At 36.5% G+C, this 18,514-nt stretch overlaps 1 protein-coding gene and 1 pseudogene across 5 annotated transcripts in view; one reads left to right on the top strand and one right to left on the bottom strand.

Annotated features, from left to right (window-relative positions):
- Positions 1-18,514, top strand: part of ATRX (ATRX chromatin remodeler) — a 294,269-nt gene that overhangs the window by 50,506 nt on the left and 225,249 nt on the right. For all 5 annotated transcript variants that reach the window (XM_032840596.1, XM_032840595.1, XM_032840594.1 and 2 more), the window contains exon 2: positions 4,773-4,885. In XM_032840596.1, the coding sequence (XP_032696487.1) occupies positions 4,773-4,885 (113 nt within the window). The remainder of the gene's footprint in view (positions 1-4,772; positions 4,886-18,514) is intronic.
- On the bottom strand, positions 16,326-16,701 carry LOC116856904 (annotated as a pseudogene).

Raw genomic sequence — 18,514 nt, 5'->3', positions numbered from 1 at the left:
TCATGTGGTTCCGGATCATTTATTTAAGTGCTATATAGGATTGTGTTGTGTGAACATACAGTCTATTCATTCTGTTTATTTGTGAATAATTGGGTTATTTCCAAATTTTCTCTAGTGTAAGCAGTGCAGTTCTTTGTTTATATCTTTAGCGGCCATGTGCAACACAAACTCTCCCAATAACTTTATAATATTTGTCTCATATATCGGAAAGTTTTTTAAGATATTTACCATTTTAACCATATTTAAGTGTGTGATTCATTGCCTTTAGATATATACATTGACATTCTTGTACAATCATTATCGCTCTCCATTTCGAGAACATTTCCATAATTTTCAACACAAAACTGTTTCCATTAACGGTAACTGTGTATTACCTCCCCCTTCCGGCCTTGTAATATGCTTTCCTTTTCTATGAATTTGGCTATTTTAGGAACCTCAACTATGTGGAATTTATACAATATTTGTCCAATTGCTGTGTCTGGCTTACTCATTTAGTATAAGGTTTTCAAATTTCATTTATGTTATAGCATGTATCAGAATTTCATTCCTTTTTGGGGAATATCATTCCTTTTATTTCATGTATCTGTTGTGTTTTATTTTTCCATTTATCTGTCTTTGATGGATTTTGGTTATTTGTACCTTTGGTTCTTATAAATAATGCTGGTATGAATGTTGGTGTGTAAGTCCCAGCTTTCATTTTCTTTTATATACATACTTGGAGGTGGAATTGCTGGGTCATGTGGCAATTCCATGTTTACTTTTTGAGGTATTACCATACTGTTTTTCTCCAGTGCTTGAACCATTCAGTATTCCTACCAGCAGTACATTCAGGGTTCTAATTTCTCTACATCCTTATCAGGATTTATTTTCCATTTTTTTTTAACATAAATGGGTGTGAAATGGTATCTCATTGTGGTTTTGGTTTGCTTTTCCCTAATAATTAGCAATGTAGAGTCTCTTTATGTGTGCTCATTGGATATTTGTACATCTTTTCTTCTTGAGAAATATCTATTTAAGTCATTTGCCTATTTTTAATTTTTTTAAAGTTTTTTATTTATTCATTTGACAGAGAAAGAGCACAAGCGGGGGATCAGCAGAAAGAGACAGAGGGAGAGGGAGAAGTGGACTCCTTGCCAAACAGGGAGCCCGATGTAGGGCTCGATCCCAGGACCCTGGGATCATGACCTGAGCTAAAGGCAGACACTTAACTGACTGAGCCACCCAGGCGCCCCTTAAATTTTTGTTGTTGTTGAGTTCTAGGATTTTCTTATGTTCTGGATTTGAATACCATTTCAGATATATGATTTGGAAATATTTTCTCATATTCTCTGGGTTGTCTTTTCACTCTCTTGATGGTGTACTTTGATGCACAGAAGGTATTCATTTTGATGAAATCCAGTTTGTCTATTTTTTTTTCCTCTGTTGCATTGTACTTTTTGTGTCGTATTCAAGAAATCATCATGGAATATAATGTCATGAAGAATTTTTCCCTATGTTTTCTTCCAGAAATTTAATAGTTTTAGCTACTGTGTTTAGTTTTTTGATGCTTTTTGTGTTAATTTTTATATATGATGTCAGGCAAGGGTCCAGCTTCAGTCTTTGGCATGTGGATCCAGTTTTCCTAGCACTATTTATTGAAAGAACTGCCCTTTCTCAGTTGAATATCTCAACACCCCTGTTGAAAATCATTGACCATATCTATATAAGGGTTTAGTTTTGAGTTCTCTGTTCCAGTGGTCTGTATATTTGTCCTTTTGTCCAGACCACACTGTTCCGATTATTTTGGCTCTGCTGTTTGTTTTGAAATCAAGAAGTGTGAGTTCTCCAACTTTCTTCTTTTTCATGATTGTTTTGGTGTTTTGGGATTCCATGAGCTTCTCCGTGAATTTTAGGATGGGTTTTTCTATTTTTGCAAAAAATGTGGTGGGATTTTGATAGGGGTTGAAACGAATCTCTAGGTAGTTTGTGTAATATTGTTATTTTAACAGTATTTACTTTTTCTAATCCATCAACACAGGGTTTCCATTTATATGTGTCTTTAATTTCTTTGAGTAGTGAAAACAGTGCTGTTTTGCAATCTTCACTATACAAATCTTTAGCCTTTTGGTTAAATTAATTCTAAAATATTTAATTGTTTTCAATGCTATTTTAAATGGAATCAGTTTCTTAATTTCCATTTTGGACTGTTCATTGTTTGTGTATAGAAATGCAACTGGTTTTTGTGTGTTGATTTTGTATCCACTAACTTTACTGAATTTGTTTATTAACTGTCTCAGAAATTTTTTGTGATATAGTTAAGGTTTTCTGCATATAAGATGCCATGTTGTGAACAGAGACAATGTAACTCTTTCCTGCTTGGATAATAGTATTTTTGTCAGTGCTATTTTAAACAATCATGTGAACAAAAATTTTAAATTACTTACTGTTCATTTTTCCAGAAAAACCATTTTGGTCAATGTGATCATACCCATGATCGTATAACTAAATTTCAGAGACTGTGTGGTCCATTGTTGTTTCTTAAGCACAGCAGCCCATCTATGGGAACAGGTGGATGAATGAATTGAAAGTGAAAAATAGTTATGTAAGACATTTTCATTGAAGGAAAGTGGGTAATGAATACACAGAAGCTTTCTTAAAACTGCATGTGAATCTACATTTATCTCATGATAAAAAATTTAATTTAAAAAGAGGCTAGTTCCTCTGTGCATCAACATCTCCAAAATAATAGTACAAAAGAATACACATAAAATATTTGGAATTTTACAGTTCCTCGTGGAAAAAAAAATATAGTAAAATATCCAAGGGAAAGAAATTAGCCTGTAGTTATGAATACTGACATTAGGACTCAAGACTTGTCTAAAATCTTGTCATTGATGATGTGATTAGTTTACAGGAAGAATTAAATTTTTTTTGATCTACCTGCAGATAGGCAGGTCAGATTTTACAGGTCATCTTCATCAAGCCACTGTTAAAATTGTGTGACTATAAGCATGAAGGCTGAACACATTGTTTCTCAATAGAGATTTTTAACCATTCCTGAAGGATGGCTTTAAGGGCTTATTAGCATGTATAATTAAGTAATGTGTGTAGTACTGGTTGAGTCAGCTTCATATTTTGGTAGAGGAAGAAAGTGACAACCATGTCTAGATTTAATAAAAAATATCATTCGTAATAGTTCATAGTTATAAAACTGATTATTAGTTAATGTGTGTGGTTTTGCCTTAGGAAGATTGTTCACTTTATAAAAGGATTGATAAATGTTGCCTTTTTAAATAATTGGTGTTGGTGTGTTTAAAATACTATTTCTACAAATGAGACTTACACAATGCAAAGATTATCTCTAAAGTGTGATTCCAGTTTCTCTAAACCCTTGCCAACCCTTACTTTTCATTTAAAAATTATTATATCCACCCTAATGAGTGTAAAATAGTATCTTGTGGTTTTGATTTGCATTTTTCTAATGACTAATAATCTTGAACATTTTTCATGTGTTTACTGGCGCTTTGTATATCTTCTTTGGAGAAGTGTATGTCTATGTCCTTTGTCCGTTTTTTTTTTTTTTTTTAGGATTTTATTTATTTGAGAGAGAATGAAAGAGAGCCAGCAAGCTTGAGGTGGGGGAGGGTCAGAGGGAGAAGCTGACTCCCTGTTGAGCAGGGAGCCTGATGTGGAACTCAATCCTGGGACTCCAGATCCTGGGACTCCAGAATCGTGACCTGAGCTGGAGGCAGTTGCCTAACCAACTAAGCCACCCAGGTGCCTATGTCCTTTGCCCATTTTTAAATTCGGTCCTTTGTTTTTTTATTGTTAAATTATAAAAATTATTTATTAAAAGGATTAAAAATCTATTTTTTAATTTTTTAAGAAGATTTTATTTATTTATTTTACAGAGAGAGACACAGTGAGAGAGAGGGAACACAAGCAGGGGGAGAGAGAAAAGCAAGCTTCCTGCTGAGCAGGGAGCCTGAGGCAGGGCTCAATACCAGGACCCTGGGATCATGGCCTGAGCCAAAGGCAGCTGTTTAAGGACTGAGCCACCCAGGCGTCCAGTAAAAAGCCTTTAAGGAAGATATACCATCTTATTTGAAGGATATATATATTATACAAAAGGATATTAATACCTTTTCAGATGTATGATGAAAATAGTTTTCTTCATTTGTATGACTCATCTCTTCACTTTCTTAATGGTATCTTTGAATACACAAAAGTTTTAAATTTCATTCGTCAGTTTTATCTATTTTTCCTCTTTTAAGTTTAGTAAATCCTGTATTAGAAATGGGATACATGTTTATTTTGTGCATTCTTTTAAGGTTTCAGCTTTTATAAATCTGTTGGGTTACAGATATACCTATTAATATAACTTAGCAGGATATGCTGTAATGATTTAGTTACATAAATATTTCCCTGGGAATCTGTGAGCTCTACTAAGTTCTGTTTTGGATTTTCTTCATCTTTTTGTCATTAATTATTCTGTGACAAGCAGAAGATAGAGTGATTTAAAAAATACAGAAGGCTTCCAGGGAGTAAGTATTTAGTAAATATATTTGATACATTATTATTATTTTAAGTGATGTAAAGCAAAGTCACGTCAGCATTTTACTCGTGTTTTCAAATCTTTAATGAAATAATGAAAATTCATTTACTTTTATTTTGAATATGTATTCGTCAGACCACTTACAGTATAGGTATGTTTTCAGTTTGTTAGACCTTTATATTTGATTAAATACATGACAGGCTAATTAAAGAAGTTCTTTAAATTTTTGTTTTGATAGTGAAAGCAAGTTGAATACATTGGTGCAGAAGCTTCATGACTTCCTGGCACACTCATCAGAAGAATCTGAAGAAACAAGTTCTCCTCCAAGACTTGTGATGAACCAAAGCACAGGTAAATTGAGAAATAATGTGCAATATCTTCTAGTCTATTTTCCATTTAGTTTTGGGAGGGAGCAGCTATTGAAGGGTTTATTAGCCCTTCTGAACCTAGTGTTTAGCTGGTATCTGATAAGTGGAGATTTTAATTTAGATAAGTAAAATGTAAGGTTATATGGATAGGTGCTTAGAGAAGGATGCACTATGATTTTATGCATAATGGAGATATCTTATAGCATGGGTGATAAATGTTCACTATGAAAAATAGGTAGTTTTAGAAGAGGTGGGAGCAGTATAGGAATATATTATATTAGTTATTTGTGTATATGAGTTAAGTTTTTTTTTAAAGATTTGAGCCCGATGCAGGGCTAGATCCCAGGACTCCGGGATCATGACCTGAGCCGAAGGCAGAGGCTTTAACCCACTGAACCACCCAGGCGTCCCGAGTTAATTTTTTTTTTTAAGATTTTATTTATTTGTCAGAGAGAGAGAGAGAGAACAAGCAGGCAGAATGGCAGGCAGAGGCGGAGAGAGAAGCAGGCTCCCTGACGAGCAAGGAGCCCGATGGGGGACTTGATCCCAGGACCCTGGGATTATGACCTGGGCTGAAGGCAGCAGCTTAACTGACTGAGCCACCCAGGCATCCTGAGTTAAATTTTTTTTTAAAGATTTTATTTATTTGACAGACAGAGATCACAAGTAGGCAGAGAGGCAGGCAGAGAGAGAAGAAGGGAAGCAGGCTCCCTGCTGAGCAGAGAGCCGGATGCGGGGCTCGATCCCCGGACCCTGAGATCATGACCTGAGCTGAAGGCAGAAGCTTTAACCCACTGAGCCACCCAGGCACCTCTATGAGTTAAATTTTTACATTGTTTCATAACTTCTCTGAATAGAATTGGTGCATTTTTTCTTAACAAAAAGGTCTCAATACTTCCTTTCTACCTTCTTTTCTCCTTTTTAAAAGTGTCCTGTATCATGTGATGATCATTTTTGAGGTTTTCAAGGGTGGCTACATATGTAAGAGCTGAATACACACACACCCACACACACACCCCACACATGCACATACACCACAAATACAGTATGTACAAAAAGTATAAGAGAAGTAGACCACAGTAAGAAGTTCAGCCATATGTGTAATTAGAATCTCAGAAGGGAGAAAAGATAGAATGGGTCAGAAACCTAGCTGAGCATTTTCTGAAAGTGATGAAAGGCATCAAGCCATGGATTCATGAAACTCTGTGAACCTCAAGCAGGATAAATATAAAGAAAATGATAACTAGATATATTATAATTAAGCTCCTAAAGAACAAAAAACCAAGAGAAAAAACTTATAAGCAGACAGGAAAAAAAATTACTGCTTTCAAAGGAAAAGCAAAAACAGTGATAGTACAGTCAACAATATGAATGATAGAAGCTACATGATAATGAAATGATTTCTTTAAAGTACAAAATGAAAATAATTGCTAACTTGGAACTGTATATGCATATGCAGTGAAATCATCTTTCAAAAGTGAAGCTGGAGTTAATATAGACAAAAAATGAGAACTCTGTCGTGTCAGTAGACCTACAATAGATGAAATATTAAAGGGTTTTCTTAAATCAGAAGGAAAATAATTTGAAGTGGCAACACCTAAATGTAAGAAGTATTGAATAATGGGAATGGTAAGTAGATGGGTAAAACTAAATATATAGTGTTATCTAATCTATAGTCCTTATTCTTAATTCAAAAATTGCCCCAACATTGTTTTTATAGATAAATTTTTCCTCCCAAGTCAAGTATCCACCTGAAGACAACATATATAGGCAGCATATAGTTGTCTTGTCTCTTTAGTCTTTTTATTTTTATTTTATTTTTTAAAAGATTTTATTTATTTATTTGAGAGAGTGTGCACGCAAGAGAAGAGTGGTAGGAAGAGGAAGGGGGAAAGAGTCTCAAGCAGACTCTGTGCTGAACGTGGATGATGGGCTCGCTCTCACCACCCATGAGATCATGACCTGAGCCGAAACCAAATTGGATGCTTAACTGACTGAGTTAACCAGGCGCCCCTCTTTAGTTCTTTTTTTTTAAGAAGATTTTATTTATTTATTTGACAGAGAGAGAGACTGAGAGAGGGAACACAAGCAGGGGGAGTGGGAGAGGGAGAAGAAGGCTTCCTGCAGAGTTGGGGAACCCGACAAGGGGCTCGATCCCAGAACCCTAGGATCATGACCTGAGCCAAAGGCAGATGCTTAATGACTGGGCCACCCAGGCACCCCCACTTTAGTCCTTTTAAATCTAAAACCATTTCTTTGTCTGTTGGAGCCATGGTACTTTTGAAATGTACAGGTCTATTACGTTGGTGGCATTGATGTGAATTTGTCTGATTAGTTAAATTAGATTTCAGGTTATTTATTTTTGTTGGGGTTAATATGTGGTGTGGTATTCTTGTCAGTACATCATATCACAAGGCACATGATATAATTTTTTCTATTTTTTAAAGCTTTATTTTTTTAAAGATTTAATTTATTTGACAGAGCGTGCACATAAGTCCACAAGCAGGGGGAGCAGCAGGCAGAGGGAAAGGCAGAAGCAGGCCCCCTGCTGAGCTCCATCCCAGGACCCTGGCATGATGGATGACCTGACTCAAAGGCAGATGCTTAACTGACTGAGCCACCCATGCACCCCTGTAATTTTTTCTTTTATTGGTGATATTAACTTAGGTTACTTGACTGTGGTTGTTATGCTGGATTAATCCACTATGAATTTAATGATTTATTCCTTTCTAACTAATAAGTAATTCGTAGGATATTACTGTGAAACTCTTTAGGTATTCTTTTTCATTATCAAAACTTAACTTACGTGTTTTCTGTTGCAAATAACCGCAAACAATGGCAGCTTATAATTATCCAAATGTATTATTTCACAGTTCTTTAGGTCAGGAGTTCAGTGAGCCTTTCTGGGCTCTCCTTAGGGTATCACAAGGCTAAAGTTAACGTATCATTGAGACTATGTTCCTTTCTGAAAGCTCTGTGGAAAAATCCATGTCTGTGTTCATTTAGGTTGTTGCCAGAATTCAAGTCCTTGTGGTTATAGATCTAAGGTTCCCATTTCTTGCTGGCTGTTGGCCAGGTTCCTCTGTCTTAGCTTAAGGCTGTTTGTATTTCTTCTCTAATGGCCCCCTCCATGTTCAAAGCCAGCATGTTGAGTCTCATGCTTTGAATCTAACTCCTTTGCTTGCTTCTTCAGCCATCATCTGGAGAAATTTATCTACTGTTAAGACTCGTGATTACACTAGCCAAATTCCTTTCACCCCTCCCTCCAATTCTTAAGGTCAGTGGTGCTGTTTTACATAGTACAGTCATGGAAGTGGCATTTCCTCACATTCATAGGTTCTGGAGATTAGGGAGCATGAACTCTTGGGGGCCATATGTAGAAATTCTGCATACTGTAGTATCCATTCATGATTCTTGGCTGAATGATATATTGCTTTGATGGGTTCCAAATGCTGAATAATCTTTTATTATTTATATGTTTTAGTTGATATATTGCTATAAGTATATGGGAGGGCTTTGCATTCTATTCTCTCTTCATTTGTTTAATTTGTATATGCTAATATTCTTTCTTTTTTTTTTTTAAAGATTTTATTTATTTATTTGACAGACAGAGATCACAAGTAGGCAGAGAGGCAGGCAGAGAGAGAGGGGAAAGCAGGCTCCCCACTGCGCAGAGAGCCCGATGCGAGGTTCGATCCCAGGACCCTGGGATCATGACCCGAGCCGAAGGCAGAGGCTTCAACCCACTGAGCCACCCAGGTGCCCCCTATGCTAATATTCTTTCTTTGTTAATATCTCTATCATTATTTATTTCAGTATTCTTTTGTATCACTTGTGGCAAGTGGGAGGCCCTTCTGTGTGGCTCCTGCTAACCCTTTTACACATCACCATCCTAGAGCACTTCATTACTTTCTGCCCTCATAAGATGTTGAATGTATATTTTGCATTGTCCTTTACCTGGCCCAGAAATCAGTTATTTCTCCAAGGAGTTCTAGTTCCTTTTAGTGAGATACTTTTTTTTAGAAAACAACATCTGGTTGTACAGTGTTCTGTTCATTGCCACCAGGACATCTTTGGTTACAGGCCCTTTCACAGAGAAAGTGGATATCTGTGTTAATATTTTCATGAATTGATATTGATAGTTTTGTTTTTTCATTACTTTATTTTAAAATTCTAGTATAACTAAAATGCAGTTTTATATTATTTTCAGTTGTACAGTATAGTGATTCAGCAATTCTGCACATTAAGAGTGCCCTTAGTCCCTTTCACTTACTTCACCTACCCACCTGCCCTCTGGTAACCACCAATTTCTTTTCTTTTGTTTGTGACTTTTTTTCTTTGTTTTGTTTCTTAAATTCCACATACAAGTGAAATCATATAGTATTTGTCTTTCTCTGACTGACTGACTTTGCTTGGCTTAGCACTGTATCCTTTAGATCTATCCATGTTATTGCAAATGGTAACATTTCATTCTTTTTTATGGCTGAGTAATATTCCATGGTAGATACATACCACATTGTCTTTATTCATCTATTGATGGATACTTGGGTTGCTTCCATATATTGGCTATTGTAAATAATCTGCAGTAAACATAGGTGTGCATATATCTTTTCAAATTAGTGTTTTTGTGTTTTGGGGTTAATACCCAGTGGTGGAATTACTGGATCATAATGGTAATTCCAATTTTAGTTTTTTTGAGGAACCTCTCTATGGTTTTCAATAGTGGCTGCACAGTTTGCATTCTTGGCAACAGTGCACAAGGGTTCCTTTTTCTTCACATCCTTGCAAACACTTGTGGTTTCCTGTGCTTTAAATTTCTTCTGTTCTGACAGGTCTGAGGTGATATCTCATTGTGGTTTTGATTTGCATTTCCTTGACGATGAGTTGATGTTGAACATCTTTTCATGTTGGCCATCTCTATGTATTCTTTGGAAAAAATTTTTCTTGATGTCTTTTGCCCATTTTTAAATTGGATTATCTGTGGGTTTTTTTTGGGGGGGGTGTTGAAGTGTGTAGGTTCGTTATATATTTTGGATACTAACCCATTATTGGATATGTCATTTGCAAATATCTTCTCCCACTCAGTAGGTTGCCTTTTAGTTTTGTTGATTGCTTCCTTTGCTGTGTAGAAGATTGTGTTTTGATAGTTCCCATAGTTTATTTTTGATTTTGTTTCCCTTGCCTCAGAAGACTTACCTAGAAAAATGTTGCTATGGTGGATGTCAGAGAAATTACTGTCTGTGTTCTCTTCTAGGATTTTTATGGTTTCAGATCTCACATTTAGGTCTTCAGTGAATTTTTTTTAAGATTTCATTTATTTATTTGACAGAGAGAGAGAGATCACAAGTAGGCAGAGAGACAGACGGCGGGTGGGGAGAAGCAGGCTCCCCGCTGAGCAAAGAGCCTGATGTGAGACTTGATCCCAAGACCCTGGGATCATGACCTGAGCCAAAGGCAGAGGCTTAAACCACTGAGCCACCCAGGCACCCATGGTCTTCAGTGAATTTTGAGTTTATTTCTGTGTATGGTATAAGAAAGTGGTCCAGTTTCATTCCTTTTTTTTTTTTAAAGATTTTTATTTATTTATTTATTTATTTGACAGAGAGAGAGAGAGAGAGAGAGAGAGAGAGAGAGATAGATCACAAGTAGGCAGAGAGGCAGGCAGAGAGAGAGGAGGAAGCAGGCTCCCTGCTGAGCAGAGAGCCGGATGCAGGACTCCATCCCAGGACCCTGAAATCATGACCTGAGTTGAAGGCAGAGGCTTAACCTACTGAGCCACCCAGGCACCCTCATTCGTTTGACTATTGTCTGGTTTTCCCAGTATTTGTTGAAGAGACTTTTTCCCATTGCATATTCTTGTCTCTTTTGAAAATTAATCAACCATATAATCTTGGATTTATTTCTGGGCTATTATATTCCATTAATCTATGTGTATTTTATTGTGCCTGTACCATACTTTTGATTACTACAGCTTTGTAGTATATCTTGTTCTTCCTTTTCAAGATTGCATTGGTTATTTTGGGGCTTCTGTGGTTCTGTACAAATTTTGGGATTGTTTGTTATAGTTCTGTGAAAAATGCTGTTGGTATTTTGATGGGGATTGCATTAAATGTGTAGATTGCTTTGGTTAATATAGACATTTTAACAGTGTATGTTCTTCCAATCCATGAGCATGGAATGTTTTTCCAGTTCCTTGTGTCCTTTCTTTCACAAGTGTTCTTTAGTTTTCAGAGCACAGATCTTTTGCCTTTTTGGTTAGGTTTATTCCTAGGTTCTTCTTGGTTTTGGTAAAATTATAAATGGGATTATTTTTTAGTATTTTTTTAGAAATTTTAGAAAAATTTTAGAAAATTTTTTCTAGTACCTCATTATTAGTGCATAGAAATTCAGCAGATTTCTATAGGTTGATTTTATATCCTGCATCTTTATTGAATTTGTGTATCAATTTTACTAGTTTTTTGTTGGTCTTTAGAGTTTCCTTTATTATAGTATCATGTCATCTGGAAATAGTAGAAGTTTGTCTACTTCCTTACCAATTTGGATGGTTTTTATTTCTTTTTATTTTCTGATTCCTATGGCTAAGACTTGCAGTACTGTATTCTGTAATAGTGGTGAGGGTGGACATCCCATGTTTTGTTCTTCACCTTAGGGGAAAAGCTCCCAGTTCTTTCCCCATTAAGGATGATGGCAGCCATGGTTTTTTTTTTTTTTTTTAATAAATGGCCTTTATTATTTTGAGGTATGTTCCCACTAAACCTACTTTGAGTGTTTTTGTCATGAATGGATGTCATACTTTGTCGAATCGTTTTTCTGCACCTTTTGATATTATCATATGGTTTTTATCCTTTCTATATTGAATGAGATGTATCTCATTGACATATTTGTGTATATTGACTCACCTTGCATCCCAGGAATAAATCCTGCCTGATCATGGTAAATGATTCTTTAATGTATTGTTGGATTCACTTTCCTAATATTTGGTGAGGAATTTTGCATCTCTGTTCACCAGGGATATTGCCCTTTGGTACTCTTTTTTTAGTGGAGGCTTTATTTGGTTTTGGGGTTACACTGGCCTGATTGAATGAGTTTGAAAGCTTTTTTTCCTCTTCTACTTTTTGGAATAGTTGAGAAGAATAGGTATTAACTCTTCAAATGTTTGGTAGAATTCACCTGTGAACCATCTGATTGTGGATTTAGTTTTCCAGTCTGCTTTTGAATATAGATTCAGTCTTAATGCTGGTATTAGTCTGCTCAAATCAAATCTCTTACTGATTCACTTTTGGGAGATTATGTTTCTAGGAATTTTTCCATTTCTTGTAGGCTGTTCAGTTTGTTGGCATATACTTTTTCATAATATTCTTGTATAATCCTTTGTATTTCTGTGTCGTTGGTTGTTATTTCAACTCTTTTCATTTCCAGTTCTGTGTTCTCCCTCTTTATTTTTTGATGAGTCTGGATAAGGTTTTCAATTTTGTTGATTTCTTCAAACAACCAGCTCCTGGTTTCAGTGATCTGTTGTATTTTGTTTCTTTTTTACTTCTGCTCTTATTTTTATTTTTAAAGATTTACTTACTTATTTGACAGAGCACATGCGTGCAAGCGTTGGGAGGGGCAGAGAGATGCAGACCCCCCTACGGGTGGGGAGCGTGATACAGGTCTTCATCTTCCAACTGGGAAGATCATGACCTGGGCCTAAACCAGGAGTTGGGCCCTCAACGAGTGAGCCACTCAGGTGCCCATATTTTTGCTCTTATTTTTATTATTTCCTTCTGCTGTTTGGGTTTAATTTGTTATTCTTTTTCTAGTTCCTTTAGGTGTAAGTTTATTTGGGGTTTTTCATACTTCTTGAGGTAGGCCTGTTTTGCTATAAACTTCCTTCTTGGAACAGCTGTGTCTGAAAGATTTTGGACTATTGTGTTTTTGTTTTCATTTGTTTACATTTATTTTTAGTTCCTCTTGGATTTCTTGTTTATTTGTCTCATTTACTGTTAATTAGCATGTTATTTAATCTTCATGGTTTTTTTAAGATTTTATTTATTTATTTGACAGACAGAGATCACAAGTAGGCAGAGGCAGGCAGAGAGAGAGAGAGGTGGGGGGGAAGCAGGCTCCCTGCTGAGCAGAGAGCCCGATGCGGGGCTCGATCTCAGGACCCTGGGATCATGACCTGAGGTGAAGGCAGAGGCTTTAACTCACTGAGCCACCCAGGTACCCCCTAATCTTCATGTTTTTATGTGCTCTCTCACATTTTTTTCTTGTGGTTGATTTTAGTTTCATAGTACTAGTGTTAGAAAAGATACATGGTATGACTTCTACCTTTTTTTTGGAGACTTGTTTTGTGGCCTAACATATCTGTTTTGGGGAATGCTCCATGTGTATAAGAATGTGTATTCTGCTGTTTTAGGATGGAATGTTCTGAATGTATCTATTGGATTCATATGTTCCAATGTGTCCTTCAAAGCCACTATTTACTTTTTGATTTTTTGTTTGGATGATCTATTGATGTAAATTAAATCCCCTACTGTTATTGAATTACTATCAATTGCTTTCTTTAGGTTTGTTATTAGCTGCTTTGTTTTTATGTGTGCTCCCATGTTGGGTTCATATATATTTGCAGTTGTTACATTTTCTTTTTGGATTGTTCCCTTTATGATTATGTAGTCTCCCTTTTTGTCTCTTACAGTCGATGTTTTAAAGTCTATTTTGTCCTATATAAATATTGCTAGTTTAGCTTTCTTTTCACTTCCTTTCACATAATAAATGTTTTTCCATCCTTCACTTTCAACATGCATGCATCTTTAGGTCTGAAGTGAGTCTTTTGTAGGTAGCACATAGATGGATCTTGCTTTATTATTGCTTCCTTCACTTTTATGTCTTTTGATTGGAGTATTTAGTCCATTTACATTCAAAGTAATTATTAATAGTTATGTATTTATTGGCATGTTGTTACCTATTTTATGATTGTTTTTGTAGTACTTCTGTCTCACTTCTCTTGCTCTCTTCTCACTGTTTGCTTCCGTTCATTAGTGATATGCTTGGATTCCTTTCTCTTTATGTTTTGTGTATCCCTTACCAGCTTTTGACTTGTGGTTACCATTATGCTTATATATATCATCTTCTGAATATAAGTTGATGGTTGATTAAGTTCGAACCCATTCCTAACACACTAAAGTTTTACTTTTCTCCCCACCCCACCATGTTTTCATATATGGTGTCTTATTTTTCATCCTTTTATTTTGTGAATTCTTCTGTTTCTCAGATTTACTTAATTTTACTGCTTTTGTGCTTCCTTTCTTCTTATTCCTTAGGGTATAACCTTCTCACTCAGATTATCCCTCTTAACATTTCTTGTAGGGCAGGTTTAGTAGTGATGAATTTAAGTTTTATTTGTCTGGGAGCTCTTTATCTATCCTTCTGTGAATGATAGCATTGTTGGTAGAATACTCTTTTTTGTTCAAATTTTTATAAATTCCAGTTAGTTAACATAATAGTATAATACTGGTTTCAGGAGTAGAATTTAGTGCTTGATCACTTACATATAAAACCCAGTGCTCATTACAACAAGTACTTTGCTAAATATCCATGACCTACTCAGCCCATCCCCCACTTGCCTTCTTCCATCAACCCTCCATTTGTTCTCTCTCATTAAGAGTCTACTTTGGTTTATTTTCCTCGCACGTTTTCCCCCCTTCTCATATGTTCATCTGTTTTGTTTTTTAAACTTCACATATGAGTGAAATCATATAGTATTTGTATTTCTTTGACTAACTTATTTTCACTTAACACACTTTAGATCCATCCATGTCAATGAAATGGCAAGATTTCATTCTTTTTGATGGCTGAGTAATATTCCTCTGTGTGTGTGTGTGTGTGTGTGTGTGTGTGTGTGTACACACCACATCTCCATTCATCAGTGGATTGACCTTTGGGCTCTCCCCATAGTTTGGCTATTGTTGATACTGCTGTAAACATTGGGGTGCATGTACCCTTTCAAATCTGCAATTTTGTATCCTTTTGGTAAATACCTAATAGTGTAATTTTTGGGTCATGGGGTAGGTCTGTTTTCTCTTTCTGAGGAACTTTCATACTGTTTTCCCGAGTGGCTGCACCAGCTTGCATTCCCACTAACAGTGTAAGAGGTTTCCCCTCCTCCACATTCTCGCCAATATCCATTGTTTCCTGACTTGTTAATTTTAGCCATTCTGACAGGTGTCAGGTGTTGTCTCATTGAAGTTTTGATTTGTATTTCTCTGATGATCACTGATGTCAAGCGTGTTTTCATGGGTCTGTTGGGTGTTTGTATGTCTAGGGTAGCTATTTTTAACATTTAGTGATGTTGAGCATCTTTTCATATGTCTGCTGGTCAGATTTTTTCTGAATATTGATGCCATGACTTTATTTTTTCATACTTTATATTTTTTAAATATTAAACGATTTACTGTAATAAAGTATTTTCAAATTTAATTTTTTTCATTATTTAATGAGCAGATATTATGTATCATTTATTGTTTAGGTAATGATAGAAAATGCTGAGCAAAAGAACACATGGACCCAGCCTTATGAGTAAAACATTAACAAAACAATCATAAAGATAGGTATATACTACAACTTTAGACGCCATTAGGAAAGAGAGGTATCCAGTGCCATACAAGTTTATAGTGAGGAGATAAAGGCACTTACCAACCGCATTGGATTGTCTTTTTTGAGAAGATGTCTATTCATGCCTTCTGCCCATTTCTTAACTGGGTTATTTATTTTTTTGGGTGATCAGTTTGATAAGTTCTTTATAGATTTTGGATAATGACCCTTTATCAGATATGTCATTTGTAGATACCTTCTCTTATTTTATAGGCTGCCTTTTAATTTTGTTGATTGTTTCCTTTGCTGTGTGGAAGTTTTTTTTTTTATTTTGATGAAGTCCCAGTAGTTCGTTTTTGCTTTTGTTTCCCTTGCCTCTAGTCAACATGTCTAGTAAGAAGTTGCTACAGCAGAGGTCAAAGAGGTTTCTGCCTGTGTTCTCTACTAGGATTTTGTTGGTTTCCTGTCTCACATTTAGGTCTTTCATCCATTTTGAATTTATTTATGTATATGATGTAGAAAAGTGGTCCAATTTTATTCTTCTGCATGTTGCTGTCCAGTTTCCCACCACCATTTGTTGAAGAGACTGTCTTTTCTCCATTGGATATTCTTTCCTGTTTTGTTGAAGATTAGTTGAACACAAAGTTGAGGGTCCATTTCTGAATTCTCTATTCTGTTCCATTGATTTAAGTGTCTTTTTTTGTGTCAGTTCCATACTGTCTTGATCACTGTAGCTTTGTAATATAGCTTGATGTCTGGAATTGTGATACCAACATTTTTTTAATTGTCTGACCCATTCAAACAATTTATTTTCAATGTAAACATATAAACTCAACATGAGATGCCTAACTAAAGCAAGCAACACCAACAAAACCGAGACAGTTTCTCTTCTTCTGAGGTTTAGGATTTGCCCAGAATTCCTTATACATGGAATAGCCCATACCGAGAGTCATTGCTCCCACAACAAAGCCTTGGGCTGTCACACACGTGTCAATCAGGTGAACAGACATTTTAGTATTTCCCCTGCTCTTCAATTTATATAATCCCTGTGTAACAATTGCTGCAGATGCCACAATTCCATTCTGCAGATGCCACCATTCCAATGGGAACAAACAACTCCTCTCTGGCTTTGGGGGTAAGTTTAGATCCCTGGTCTTCATCATATGAAGAAAGAGAAACATCTGTGCCAGTTGACATAGTGGCTGAAGAATCCTCCTACACTGAGAGGACTTAGGCTCCTGGTAATAAATATATTTTAACTATGTATCTTCCAATCCTTGAGCATGGAATGTTTTTTCGTTTCTTTGCGCCCTCTTTAGTTTCTTCTGTCAGTGTTTTATAGTTTAGAGAGTACAGATATTTTACCTCTTTGGTTAGATTTATTCCTAGGTATCTTATGCGTTTTGGTGCAGTTTTGGTGCAGTTGTAAATGGGAGCGATTCCTTGATTATTTTTTTCTCCTGCCTCATTATTGGTGTATTGGTGTATAGAAATGCATCCAATTTCTGTACATTGATTTTGCTGAATTCATGTACTAGTTCTAGCATTTCTGTGTGTGTGGAATCTTTCTGGTTTTCTTTTTTTTTAAGATTTTATTTATTTATTTGACAGACAGAGATCACAAGTAGGCAGAGAGGCAGGCAGAGACAGAGGAGGAAGCAGGCTCTCCACTGAGCAGAGAGCCCGACGCGGGGCTCGATCCCAGAACGCTGGGATCATGACCTGAGCTGAAGGCAGAGGCTTTTACCCACTGAGCCACCCAGGCACTCCATCTGGTTTTCTACATAGAGTATCATGTCATCTGCAAATAGTGAAAGTTTGACTTCTTTCTTGCCAATTTGGATGTCTTTTCTTTTTGTTTGATTTCTGAGACTAAGATGTCCAGTAGTACGTTAGATAGTAATGGTGAAAGTGGATATCCCTGTCTTGTTCCTGACCGTAGAGGAAAAACTATCCTTTTTTCTGCATTGAGGTTATTGGCTGTAGGTCTTTGGTATATGGGCTTTGTGATGTTGTGGTATGTTCTACCTATACCTTAATTGCTGAGCAAGAATGGATGCTGTATTTTGTCAAATGCTTTTTCTCCATCTATTTGAAAGGATCATATGATTCTTTTCCTTTCTTTTATTAATGTGGTTTATCACATTCATTTGCATATATTGAACTGACCCTGCAGCCAAGGAATAAATCCCACTTGATCATGGTGAATAATCCTTTTTTTAATGTATTGTTTGGTTTGATGTGCCAGTTTCTTGTTGAGAATTTTTGCATTCTTTTTCATCAAGGATCTTGGCCTGTAATTGTCCTTTGTAGTGTGGTCTTTGTATGGTTTTGAAATCAAAGTAATCCTGGTTTTGTAGAAAGATCTTGGATGTTTTCCTTCCCTTTCTACTTTTTGAGCATTTTGAGAGGACTAGGCATTACTTCTTTAAATGTCTGTTAAAATTCCCCTGGGAAGCTCTCTGGGCCTGAACTTTTTGTTGGGAGATTTATTTTTTTAAGATTTATTTATTTATTTATGAGAGAGAGGGAGAGAGCGCGTGCGCGCGCGCGAAAGAGGGAGAGAAAGTTGAGGGGAGGAGCAGAGGGAGAAGCAGACTCCCTGCTGAGCCTAAGGCAGATGCTTAACTGACTGAGCCACCCAGGTGCCCCTGTTGAGAGTTTTTTTTTTAAGATTTTTAAAATTTATTTATTTGACAGACAGAGATCACAAGTAGGCAGAGAGGCAGGCGGGGGGCGGGGGGAAGCAGGCTCTCCGCTGAGCAGAGAGCCAGATGTGGGGCTCGATCCAAGGGCTCTGAGATCATGACCTGAGCCAAAGGCAGAGGCTTTAACCCACTGAGCCACCCAGGCACCCGGGAGATATTTTTTTTAACATTTTATTTTTTTATTTGACAGAGAGACAGGGAGAGAGTTGACAGAGAGACAGCAAGAGAGGGAACACAAGCAGGAGGAGTGGGAGAGGGAGAAGCAGGCTTCCTGCCGAGCAGGGAGCCTGATGTGGGCACCAGGGCTTGATCCCAGCACTGTGAGA

The sequence above is a fragment of the Lontra canadensis genome, unplaced genomic scaffold (genome assembly GCF_010015895.1).
Source record: "Lontra canadensis isolate GAN:19392208 unplaced genomic scaffold, GSC_riverotter_1.0 scaffold114, whole genome shotgun sequence".
Lineage (NCBI taxonomy): Eukaryota > Metazoa > Chordata > Mammalia > Carnivora > Mustelidae > Lontra > Lontra canadensis.
The sequence above is the reverse complement of the archived record's forward strand: the minus strand, read 5'-3'. Positions and strand labels throughout refer to the sequence as shown.